The 12,411-nt window shown below is 44.6% G+C and overlaps 1 protein-coding gene across 1 annotated transcript in view; it reads left to right on the top strand.

Annotated features, from left to right (window-relative positions):
• Positions 1-3,889: 3,889 nt before the first annotated feature.
• The window catches only part of LOC144178488 (glycine receptor subunit alpha-2-like), a 37,082-nt gene continuing 28,560 nt past the window's right edge, over positions 3,890-12,411 (top strand). Inside the window, exons 1-3 of the mRNA XM_077706387.1 lie at positions 3,890-4,084; positions 5,341-5,429; positions 11,562-11,629. Of these exons, the coding sequence (XP_077562513.1) occupies positions 3,999-4,084; positions 5,341-5,429; positions 11,562-11,629 (243 nt within the window). The 5' untranslated portion in view covers positions 3,890-3,998. The remainder of the gene's footprint in view (positions 4,085-5,340; positions 5,430-11,561; positions 11,630-12,411) is intronic.

Raw genomic sequence — 12,411 nt, 5'->3', positions numbered from 1 at the left:
CAAGCAAGCGATCTATCCCCGAATGAGAATAGCCCTTTACATTTACGAGACGCATCGCTAGAAGAGCTCTTTTAGCGCTTCTATATTCGTCGGCCGCGGATACTCCGACAAGTAAAAAGATAACGACCCGCCCACACAGCCGGTGAATCCGGGAGCCAGCGGTCCGAAAAATAGCTGGGTAGGGACGGCTCGTGCCATCAGGTGGTGCTGAATGTACTCCACGACTTCGCAAGTTTTGGTTACTTCACATGGCGACCTGTGATTCATAGCAAAAAACGTAGTGGTCATAGAAATCAGAACTGACGGTACCGATCAATTATTACACTACTTTTGAAACACATCCGTCATACCTGCACCCAGTGTGAACAAATGAGCACCATTCCCAGCAGAAATAATTGTCGGAGCCATGGAAGACACATGAAAATGTAGCAAAACCTTGCCTCTCGTAGAGGCTGTCTCGTTGGTTCTTGCTTCTTTGAAATGGCAGTAGTTCTTTTATAAAAGGCAAAAAACAAAAAACCGACCATCTGTACAATATTTTGGCTAGCGGTGGCAAAACCAGCTAATAAAAAAAATTTCCCGCATTTCCCCGAGGGGAAGAATGTGAAAGTGCGAATGCAGGAGTTGAATTTGCGCGGTTCGGTAATGTTCGCGAAAGAGATCACACACACACACACAACTACAAAGAAAGAAAGATGAATTTATTCACAGACACCTATTTGTGTTGTCGTTGTACTTGATTGCTAGAGCGGATCTCAGCTTTGAAATTTCGTGTCAGTACTCCTTTAAGCGGGTGTTAGCCCTTCTCACGCCCGATTCCTGGCAAATCCCCCACGTGGGTATGAGCCATGCACAGACACCTATTTGTGTTGTCGTTGTACTTGATTGCTAGAGCGGATCTCAGCTTTGAAATTTCGTGTCAATACTCCTTTAAGCGGGTGCATTAGCCCTTCTCACGCCCGATTCCTGGCCAATCCCCCACGTGGGTATGTGCCATGTCAGCGGCCAGGCAGCGCGCGCCCATTTCCCCCCGTTGCCAAGGAAGACGAGGAGATTCCTGGCCAATCCCCCACGTGGGTATGTGCCATGTCAGCGGCCAGGCAGCGCGCGCCCATCTCCCCCCCCCCCCCCCCCCCCCCCCGTTGCCAAGGAAGACGAGGAGCGCGCGCACCCGCAGCTGTTGCTATGCGGACGGCGGCGGAATGCGGACAGCGGCGGACGCTTCAGGCGCGCTTAAGAAGTGCATTCGCACTTAAAATAATTCCATAGCAGTACACTACCGCTAAATTGTAGCATCGTTGTCTCCGAAGCAGCGCAAAATCTCATTCAAGCTGCTTTTTGCAATACATTAGTGCCCTACAGACAAAGCACGCTTTACAGGCATCGCGCTTTACGTTTTGAACCACTGTAAAAGAAACGCTTGGCAAATTTACCTCCGTAAAGATATCTACTATTACATGTTTATATTGATTTAAAGATTTCTTGTTTTAACAGTACAGGTGCTTAAGCCATCACGAATGTGTCCGGCGTAGATAGAAAACCCCGAATGCGGGTGAGCGCGTGCCTCGGGGTAACCGTCCGGCGTCTTCCAGGCTTGCGCGTGGGCTTACGCGACATGTGGAGCTGCAGCCTTCATTGTCGTCGTCGTGTGCCGATTGGCACGCCAGGGGTACGCTGCGTCGAAGACGATGGTGACAAATCGCCAAGCCATCCCTCGACAATCCACATGTGGAGACGGCCACCGAACCAGCTGATGAACAAGTGAAGGTCTACTATTGCGAGGACGTGTTACAAGACTATTAGCGATACACGGATGTGCCGTCCGAAAACACGACGACGAAAGGGATGACGACATTTGATACTGAATAAAACACTGAACATACTTAATGGTCTTTCCTTTACAATGCCGACCAAAGCGGCTTCGCACTGCTCGGGTCTGGTTGCTGCCTCTCTCCTAGAATCCGCTGTCAGTGTGGGAAGTAGCTAGGTCGACCCCAGCTCTGTTCTTTGTCTAGCCTTGTACCAGTAGTGCAAACTGCACGAATTTTTAGCACATAAAAACCATTCCGCTCCTGTTAAATATGAATTGATGGGAAAGATAATGACAGCGCATGGGTTCATACTACTTGAAGCGAAGTGACAGCACTAGGTAGCTAACCCTTTCAATTGCATTCGCCACGAACGCCTCCTTAACTGTCTCTGTAAAGCAGCTTTGGTAGTGCCCACTACTCAGCCCTTAACAAGGTTATGTCTGAATACTTTTGGATGACGGATTTTCATAGCCGAATACGCATAAATGACGCTTCCTAGCCTTTAACTTCTCCGTGTTTGCTGAAACCCTGGCGGCCGTAAAGTTGGTACCATTCATTAAATCAGGCTCAAGGACTCGACTCCATTGAAACCACCCTTCCCCACCTGCATTTTTTCAATGCGAAAAAACACCGACAAATTTAATGGTGTCGCTCAGCACGTGGCACGGAGCCCTTCCGCCGAATTTGCACAGTACGCGTCAAGGAACACGAATCGACATGGCCTTTGAAAGAGGCACGAAAGACAAAAAAGAGTGCCTTGAAGTCGTCTTCAGGGGATCCCAAGCGCTGTTAGGAGAGGTTTAAAGAGTTATCGATTCTCGTACAAACGTGGGTCTCTATTTGACTTAAGGCTAGGATTCCTTGTTTTCAGAGTTTATTTTTTGTAAAAATTGAGGGTGCTTATCCTAGTTTTTTTCTTGTGACAACTTCTGTGTTCACTGTAGTTCATTTTTCGTGAATGACCAATTCTCCCATATTCACTGTAGAAAACGTATATGCCGTTATATCAGAACACGAAAGCAGGCGAACACACAAAACGTATTTGGTTGTATGAAAAGCTTGAATCTTATAATTACTTCAGTGAGTGATCAGCAGCCGGTAGCGGCGCGGTGGTTAGCGGAAGGCACACAGGGCAAAATATCACTTTTTTCTCATTTATCAGTATCGTGGATAGTTATCAACTGGCCGTGACCAGCTGTTTACAACCCCAATACACGCAACGTCTCAACAACATGTTGAGTGTCTCAATGACAGCCCTGAACTCTAATAAAATCATAAACATATTTGAGAACAGGTCTCTGTAATGTAGTACTATGACGGATCGTCGCTCCCTTACCACCAAAAACGACCACCTAGAGCCCACCCTTTGTGCCATATGACTGCTCATCATCTCTAGACTATCGTCATAACTTCCACGAACGGTCTATGCGTGGTACGGTACATAGATGTAAACCGCTCTCAAGGGCACAAATGAACACCCCTAGTGTCATAGACGAACTTGAATCATCTTCTCCTATACCCTTGCTACCTTTTCCAACAACAGGAATTTTGGCATCTTTTCTATAATAAAGTCTTTCGTTTCTTTCGTTTACATTTCGGTATTTTTTCAGACCATCACGTGAAACTTTTGTACGCACCAGAACGAAACAACATCTGCCATTCAAACGATCACTAACTGAGAGCCTAACGTACGCCTAACCACTGAGGTGAATGAAGCGTGCGTATTTTAAAGAGATGTGTCGGCCACTCTCACCTAGGGGTGGTGAGGACCATGCCCAAAGCACTTCCGTCCAGTTTTTTCCGAACAATCAGTCTATTTTATTCTTTCTTAGATTTTTGCAATATAAGGATAATATTTTTTGGGTCAGCAAATTGGCTGCACCCTACACGAGTGTCGAAAACCACTGCGCGGCTGCCTGCATCCGAGAAAGCGCCGGATTCCACTTTTGGCAGCCTGCGGACTTTCCCCCGGTCTGGCGCGTTAAGCGGAGCGAAGGGGAGAGGGTGGGACTTGACAGCCTCCTCCTCTTCCCATCTTCCTCTTTCGTTCCGCTTCTCCTGGAGAGCGCGCGCCTGCGCTCCGTTCAGACCCGAGCCCGAGCACGACTGGAAGGGAGAGGACCTACGGCGCTCGGCCGCCGTCGAGCCCCAGACGCGCAGTCGCTGCTCTCACGGCCAGCGCCAGCGATGCGCCCGCTACCAGCGCCTGTGTTCGGCGTCTGGTGCATCTGCGCCACGTTATCACTCTGGGATGCAGCGATCGCGCACAACGGGTGAGCGCACTCGCATCCTTTCTCTGATGCCTGTATGTTTTTAGTAGGTGTGGTACTTGGACTAAGCTGGAGATTTTCAACCTACGGCCGGAAACGTGTTCGACGTGCTTGCAGCCAGTGCTTGCAAAAAAAAAAAAAAATTGGAGAAAGGTTACGTTGTTTTTATCTCAGATCTGACTTCGTAGTGTTGCACTGTAATATATTGGTCTATCGAGATCTCTTGGCTGCGTCAACAGTTGATTGGAGTGGTTTTGCGTGGCGTCAGGTGACAAGCGGCGTATGTATCCACAAACGGTTGAGGTGCGTTGTCCACTAATTAGGACCAATTTCATCAAGACAGCACAGTACTGTGTCCCTCGCAGAGTATACTGCTTTTCCGAAGCCTAACTTTTCAAGTTTATTTCTAAGAAACTGACTCGAAATATGATGTTGCATTGAGCTTTTCAGACAGGCAGAAGAAAGACGGAGGAGAGCTAACTAAATGAAGATTTTACCCACTAAATGGTGCGTTTTTAATGGCCCAATGTAGAATAATAGGTTTCAGCTGATCTCTTCTTCGTATACAGTGGCGTGAAAATGAATTTGCCTGTTTGGTTGGTTGGTTAGAACATTACGGAAGTTTTATTCGAAGGGCCGTGCTACTTCTTTCTGACCACAAACGTTTCACTATAAGCGTTTAGATATGATGGCCAAGTAAGCTTGTAAATAGACGTTTCTTATGGCTCTGTCTGTTTCAAAAGCTAAGCACTACTCCAGGATTAGGTTTCTGTGTATATAAACAAAACTTCAGCAAAGCTGTGTACCAAAAAGCCATAAACGCAAAAAATAAGAAAGAAAGCTCAGCGGCCGTGACATAAAAGTACAATACTGGTTTTCGTTTGACCGTTACCATTCAGGTGGACAGAACAAGTCACAAATTTGTGGCCGAAAACAATATCATTTGATGCGCTAAGTCGATAAAATTTGTGAGCTGTTCTCGTTCTATGACTGTAGATTGCGCGTTTCTTATTTCCTTTTTAAGGCCGTCCTGTACGTCTTTCGTTTAAATGATGGTTTTGATTAGTATAATTGACAGCGAATCGGTCATAATTGCCGGGAAGTGATGCTGTTTCCTAACAGAAAGATTATTTTCCTGATAGCGTAGTTAATGTCTTCTTAACAAATGTTACTGCGTACTCACCAAAACCACCCACTTCAATGTACTTATTAGGATATGCCTTCGCTATTTCTACAAAATGTTGTAAATTTGTTCTCAGGCGGTCAAACGGTGCTCTGGATGACCTGGAGAAGCTCGACGACCTTTTGAGAACCTATGACCGGCGAGCCCTTCCCACAACGCATCTGGGTACGTTTTAAAGATCAGGTAGTAAGGCTCAGTGCAACCGAAGAAAGGGGGCTGTTACAAATACCTTGGTGCTTCTAAGGGCGCATGCTTCTGTAAGTAAAATACTTGCTAATTACGTCGCGCTTGCGCAACCGCGTAAATTAATTTCTGCTACCTCATACTGACGTGTGATGGACCTTGCTATTCGTAGTTACTTGTCACCACTTACTTTTACATCTCGCCTTGTCGCATACTATTTCTTCCGACAACGCGTACAAGTACTGGAAATAAAATCACGTTGCATAAAATTTCGGGAAAGAGTTCTTAAAACCATAAAACTGCTCAATGCTGGGAAGCGGCGCATCAGATTCCGAAATTCAGAAAATTGTACGTAAAAATAGACTGAACGTTATATTTTAACTGTGACAAGAGATAGTTGTGTTTTGTTGATTAGACTAATTAGGATGCATGATGAAAAACTCTAGGCCACAGTTTCGCATGCGAGATGAAGGTGGTATACGTTTATCAAACCATCAAAAGAAATGTCGTTACATCAACAAAATGAGGTTCCGGAAGCCAAATATGTTGAGTAAAAGGAACGTTTTAAGTTCATAAGTCATAAAAAGTTCATCAGTTGATAGTAATTTCATTAAGTTCATTGTTCTTCAAACGACAGGACAAACGGCAGAGGTTTTCTCGGAAAGCTAATAATATTGCAGTGGGCCAAGCGGCGCCCGAAAATATATAGAACAAGCAGCTGAAGGGAATAAAATCTAAGATGAGCAATATATGAGAGAATGTAAAACAGTTTTTGTAGTTTTTGTGTTTTAAAATACAAACAAAATATATTTCTAAATATAGCGTAATTAATTTTCTCAGTTCTAATTCTACCTGTAGTTGTCGGCACTCTAAATTACAGAAAACTTCGCACTCTTTAATTTAAAATTCAATCATACCAGCTGCTGTAATCACGACAGCTGCCTGTACCTGTGCAGATCTATTCTTTGTTTTCAGCGAAGTTGCAAGAAAATGCAGAAAGCCTTGCTGGCGACAGCGGAATACGCGCTTCTTGGTGGGATAAACAATACAGTTCCATCTCGCACGTGAATACGGAAGCAAAGGAAAAAAAATAGTGGAATAGAGATTTCGTCGCTCATGCGTGACGGAAGAAAACACTCTCGTTGTAGATCGTGACACGAACGAAGATGGGTACGTGGCGTGGAAATTTATTTTGTATGCTTAGAAAATGCAGCTTAGGCATTTCAAGGCATTGTCTTCTTGAAAGATTTTTTAAACAAAACACCAAAATTACTGCCGGAACATCAGATTTATGTACACCATAATCTAATCAACATATCAATGGCCTTGACATTCCTGTTGACATTCTCGATATCCTGATTTATGGGATATATCAGTGCTGTAGCCGCATGGTAACGTACGTACGTCTTGCGAAAGTACCCGCAACACCAAGACAGCTCATCCGCGTAGAGATTTTGCCAAGGGTATTCTACTTAGCTCCACAACCCAAGACTTGCGGATCATTTCAGTGAGTGAGTGAGTGAGTGAGTGAGTGAGTGAGTGAGTGAGTGAGTGAGTGAGTGAGTGAGTGAGTGAGTGAGTGAGTGAGTGAGTGAGTGAGTGAGTGAGTGAGTGAGTGAGTGAGTGAGTGAGTGAGTGAGTGAGTGAGTGAGTGAGTGAGTGAGTGAGTGAGTGAGTGAGTGAGTGAGTGAGTGAGTGAGTGAGTGAGTGAGTGAGTGAGTGAGTGAGTGAGTGAGTGAGTGAGTGAGTGAGTGAGTGAGTGAGTGAGTGAGTGAGTGAGTGAGTGAGGAAATATGCGAACTGTGCAGCTTGGTGGTAAGCTGAGTCGTTGCACCAAATTGGTATGAAAAGTTACGAAAAACATTCATACTGTCAGTCTGCGCACCGAAGGTACACCTGGAATATGAGGCACACCTTAGTGCTGGGACTGGATTACTTTTGTCCACCTGGTAATATTTAACATGCGATAAAACCACGATAAACAGGCGCTTTTGTTTTCTTCTCAGATCAGAAAAACGGTCAGCATGGCTGGGCTATAACCCGCGGCCTTTGATTCAGCAGAACACCGCCCTGGCCACTGAGCTAACACGGCGGCTACGAAAATGGCACGAGCGCATAAACGTACGAACGAGAATGCATACACACACGCGCACATAGACAGACAAACACTTACCTAAACGGGCACCTACACAAGCAAGGGTATGCGCGAAGTATTAACGTAGTCTAGCCCAGACACAGATCCTAATGACAGCCGGACAAGGCTTTTGTAGTCCGTGCCATAGCTTTTACCGACTGTTGTTCCTTAGTAATAATTGCTACCAATTGAAATTTAGCACTAGTAACCACTAGAAACGCCAGAGGCCGGACTGATCTTAAAAACGCCCTTTTGAAAAATCGTACATTTCTTCCATAAAACCACGCTTCGCCAATGGAGAATTGAACTGAATGAGAGGCTCTATGGGGATGGCGTATTTAACGTGGGTGCACAGCGCTGTATTTGTCCCCCATTTCAATAAGCTCGCGGCACAGAAACTGTGGCCAGTTACGCACGGCACTGAAAGAGAGCTCTGATTGGACGCTCCTTTCGTCTGTAATCACTGGCAGTGGAAGCCTGCCCTCATATCAAAGACGCAATTACCCGCATCATGGTATTGTGCAACTCTAAAAACTTTTCGGGCAGTCGCGAATGAAACGACAGTTGAATCACTAACAAAAACTTTTTGAGCTAGTTGTTTCATGCTTACTGGAAAGTATAAAGGGGGCGCTAAACAGACGACGACAAAGTAAACACAAAGAACACACATGGCGCCTGTATGTGTTCTTTGTGTTTGTTTAGCGCCCCTTTAATACTTTCCAGTGAATCAATAAAAATGTCTGCTGTGCGAGGCATACCATGAGAAACGGCGAAAATTGAGAGCCCCATACTTACGGCAAAATCCAGGACTATTAGCTCGGAAAATTGGAAATTTTCAAACGTGCAAAAACACAGCAACAATTCCCAAGAAATACAAAGATGGCGACCCGCATGTGCTAGCGGAAGGTAACCTCATCGACTGCCTTGATTGGGGAGCGAAGAAAATAGTTCTGAGAAATAACGTATATTTGGGATAGGTCGATGATTTTACTTGTTTTGAAGTATGTACGGCAGATTCTTGGCGACTTGTGACGACTGTCATTCAATTTTTTTTGTTACATATTTAAACTACGCAATTTTATGTGTGTTACGCGCACAGACAGAGTTGAGGTTGCATCGTAAACAAGCCCCTGTTTACCGATATTCCTTCCTTGATCTCGAAGGCGCCGCAGTGAATGAATGAATGCTTGCATTCCTCTAGTAAAACTCATGTTTTTATTTGAATACTTGACATGCAAAAATCCGCGTGAGACATGACAGAACGCGTTGCTTTCACTGTATCTGCCGCATTCGTGGTGTGCTGGCTCTCCCGCAGCACATTTCTGCTTGGCAAGCAGTATCTCCACAACCGTATTGAAACACGTTCCCCCAACGGCGGGCCATACAGTTTAGTTTCTTGTGCTACCAGGCAAACAAGAAATGCTCCTGTGGGAAAGGGGCTCCGCAAACAATAGGCATTTAACTATTTAGTGTAACAAACAGTGATAAGGGTAGATTACTTTAGCGCAGATGAAAAGACAAGCCAAACTCAGTGTTCATATTTGTTTCTTTTGGGATGACTTGCCACTTCGAAATCCACCACTGAACACTGCGTGCATGGTAGGCAAAATATAAACAGTCTGAAAGTAATAACACATAGATATGCTCGTTTTTTATTTCTGTTTTGAAGGACGAACGAGTAATCGCTGATATGGTATGAAAAAGCAACAAACACGCGACGAGTAAGGAGAAGCGGGTTGTGTACGGAGACCGAGGAGTGCACATAACGATATTAAGACACCTGACCACCTACTCTTTGTACAGCTGTCGGGTTCACCAGGCCAGATAAGCTCATCTTTTGTTCTTTTTGATGTCAACTAAGCCTAAGTACCATTCTATGTAAACTAAGCCCAAATATATTTCCCCGTTTAACATTGAAACAATATTTTAGCAGTAAACGTTGTCTATACCCAAACTGCACGAACCTGACGAATATGGAACTTTTCTCCTCATAAGTAAAGCACTTCCTCGCCAAGCTGTCACTCCCTGTGTCTAAGAATCAAGGTAGCAAACTGCGCCGGCATTATAAAACTGCCTGGGGCAGAACAATGTCAGTACGACACTGGCAGTGCCGCTGTCTTCGCATCACTGTAATTGCGTTTGCTATCTGTGTACACAAAACCTATAATAAGAAAAGAATATACAGGCTACCTCATGCAAGTGTGTTTCTTTGTCATTTGTTTTCTAGCAACCCATTTTGGGTACCTAGTTTACCGCATGGTGATGAAATGGTTGTGGATTGAATGCAAAATCCATGGTTCCTAGAAGCTCAAAAATATCTCGTCGTTAACAAACTACCATGCACGCAGTGTTCAATGGTGGATTTCGATGTGGGCACCCCATCACAAAATAAACATCGGCGACATTTTAGGTGAAACAGGAAGAGCTTTGCAGGGGATTGAATGCCTGTGAATTATAAATACCGGTTGCACTAATTGTGGTGGAAAATATGACGCATTTATGCTGGGCAAGTTACTAAAAAAGACAACATGTTTAGCTTCTTACTTTAAAACTTTACCCTTGCACCACATTTTAAGGCTAAAGCAATACGTTTATGTTACAAGCACACGCATTGGGAGGTACAGAAAAGCTTGATGGTCGAAAACAAAACTTGAACTTGCGCTAGCCGGGTATCCCGCGCCAGGAGAGGGGGTGATCCGGTAAGCTGAAGCCAGGGATCACGCCGTATACAAAGGAAACCGCAGTGCAGGAAGATGGTCGTAGGAGGGCTTTGAAAAAGGATATGCAGCACGCGCCGCTAAAGAGAAACAGCCACGACAGAGAGATAGAAAAAAACTGTAGTGCGAGGAAGTGGCTCAAGCCGCCACACCAACGGAGGATAGGCAGCCGCCGCGAAACCAATACGAGTCACCTGAGAGCTGATGGTACCAACAAAATCACTTCTGTCGGTGCAAAATGTTCGTTGCGGTGTCTAGTGAGCTAAAGGAGCTTCGGAGGCTGTTATCCAGGAGGCTCACCGAACGGTGACGCGTGTGGCCGCATAGTCAAAAGAATGTTTAAGAGAAAATCAACGAAAGGTTCTACCAGCCGTTCGCCATCACATTCTTATGAAGTTCTGACCATACATCGTATTTGTTGTGGTAACTTTTACTTTGTTATTCTCAGCCGGGAAGAGAAAAACGGGGACCACGATTCTGTAATTTGAGATGGACATAAAAGCCCTATCGATTCCCTTGGATCCATTCGAAACTGTGCGGCTTGTTTGAACCTCTGGAATTACTCTAACAGACACCAAACCTTCCTTATTCCTTCTCGAAGGCAAGCCATCTTTCGTTTTCGTCTTTCCCACAACCCATTTTACTGATGCAAAAAATGAATGATAATTTCACTTTTTTCACCCTCGTCATTGCTGTCATCCCCCAACAACCATCAACAAGTTGGAGTAACTAACTGCAAGACAAACGCAAGCATTTTCACTTGCGCCCTTAGAACCAGGTCTGAAGAGACCCACACTCCCACCTACGTCGCCACGATCCCTGACACAGCTAATTTAAATTCTACTGATTAAAAATTTTGTTAGATTTTTTTATAGTTATAATCTGCTATTACTTTAGTTTTTGTTTTTGTGGAAACTATTCTGCTATCTCTAACACCCCATCACGCACTGGGAGAAGATGCACAAAGTTAAAAGAAATAGAAAACCCAAGCAGATCAGGGGTGCGTTGGTGGCTTGTAGTAAATATGACATCGAAGGTTACTTCAAACAGTGGCTTTATCGGAAACGAGACGATTAACAATTCGCGATCCGAGGTCTGGTTTAACGACTGTGTCAATGGTATCTTTTTTTCCTTTACTTAACAACGCCGGAAAGGATAATTTCTTATTCTTTTATTAGTTTTCCCCTACATTTATTTTCCTATTCGTGCGGAGTACAAACTACTAAGGAATGGTTTCGGTAACTATAGGCTGTTTTATTTCAGGGACTCCAACAAAGGTTGCTTGTGAAATATACATACGAAGTTTTGGGTCTATTAATCCCGCTACAATGGTACGTATTTCTCCCGGTCACTTTTGTACGTTTTAATACCGCGAATGCTAAACATTTGCTCTACCGGAAGTTAAAATCGCGCTTTTAGAGCACGTTTACCGAAAGTAAGGAGAAGTGAATTGTCAAAAACATGCATCCAACCAGAGCCGCGTAATTCTGATTCCTTTATGACAGGGAATGAAGACTTTTCTCGAGAAAATAATTTTTCACCTCCTTTGCGCGCGGCCGATCAGCTTCGGCGGCCCGCCTGGCAGCGACCACCCAGGCACTTCTGGAATGAGCCGACCCCCCATCGCCATGACTCCAGAACTAATATAAAAAAATAAAGTTTATTACTCCTCCTCCTCCTCCTTTCCCACTGGGCTTCCGAGATCAGGTTGATACCAGAAACGAGTGCCTGGGGTTTTTTATGTGTTACGAAAAAGTACCCACCAGCCATTGTCTAACATCCAAAGATAGATACTTGGTTCCTGCAGTAGAAGCCTATGAATAATCGTCGCTTTGTTCACAAAAGCAGGTAATAGAAAAAAATTGTCGCCAAAAGTCCACCCCTTCTTGCTAAGTGGCGATAACGCGTCTTCGCAACACCGCACCGAGCTACATGCTGAGCAGTGACGTGTATTATATCGCAAATTGCACCGTTTCTTTTTTTCTTAATTATTTAGTCCGCCTTTCTCCTTCCCAGTTTTTGCGTATTATTGCTTTCTCGATAATTAATTTTGCCTTGTGTTATTTTCGTTTTGTTTTATTGCAATTCTATGCCCTTTTTTCACTTTCGGCTT

Source organism: Haemaphysalis longicornis, unplaced genomic scaffold (genome assembly GCF_048455015.1).
Source record: "Haemaphysalis longicornis isolate Haplotype H1 unplaced genomic scaffold, Haemaphysalis longicornis Haplotype H1 scaffold_4, whole genome shotgun sequence".
Classification (NCBI taxonomy): Eukaryota; Metazoa; Arthropoda; class Arachnida; order Ixodida; family Ixodidae; genus Haemaphysalis; species Haemaphysalis longicornis.
Note: the sequence above shows the minus strand (reverse complement) of the source record. Positions and strands in the feature narration are given on the sequence as shown.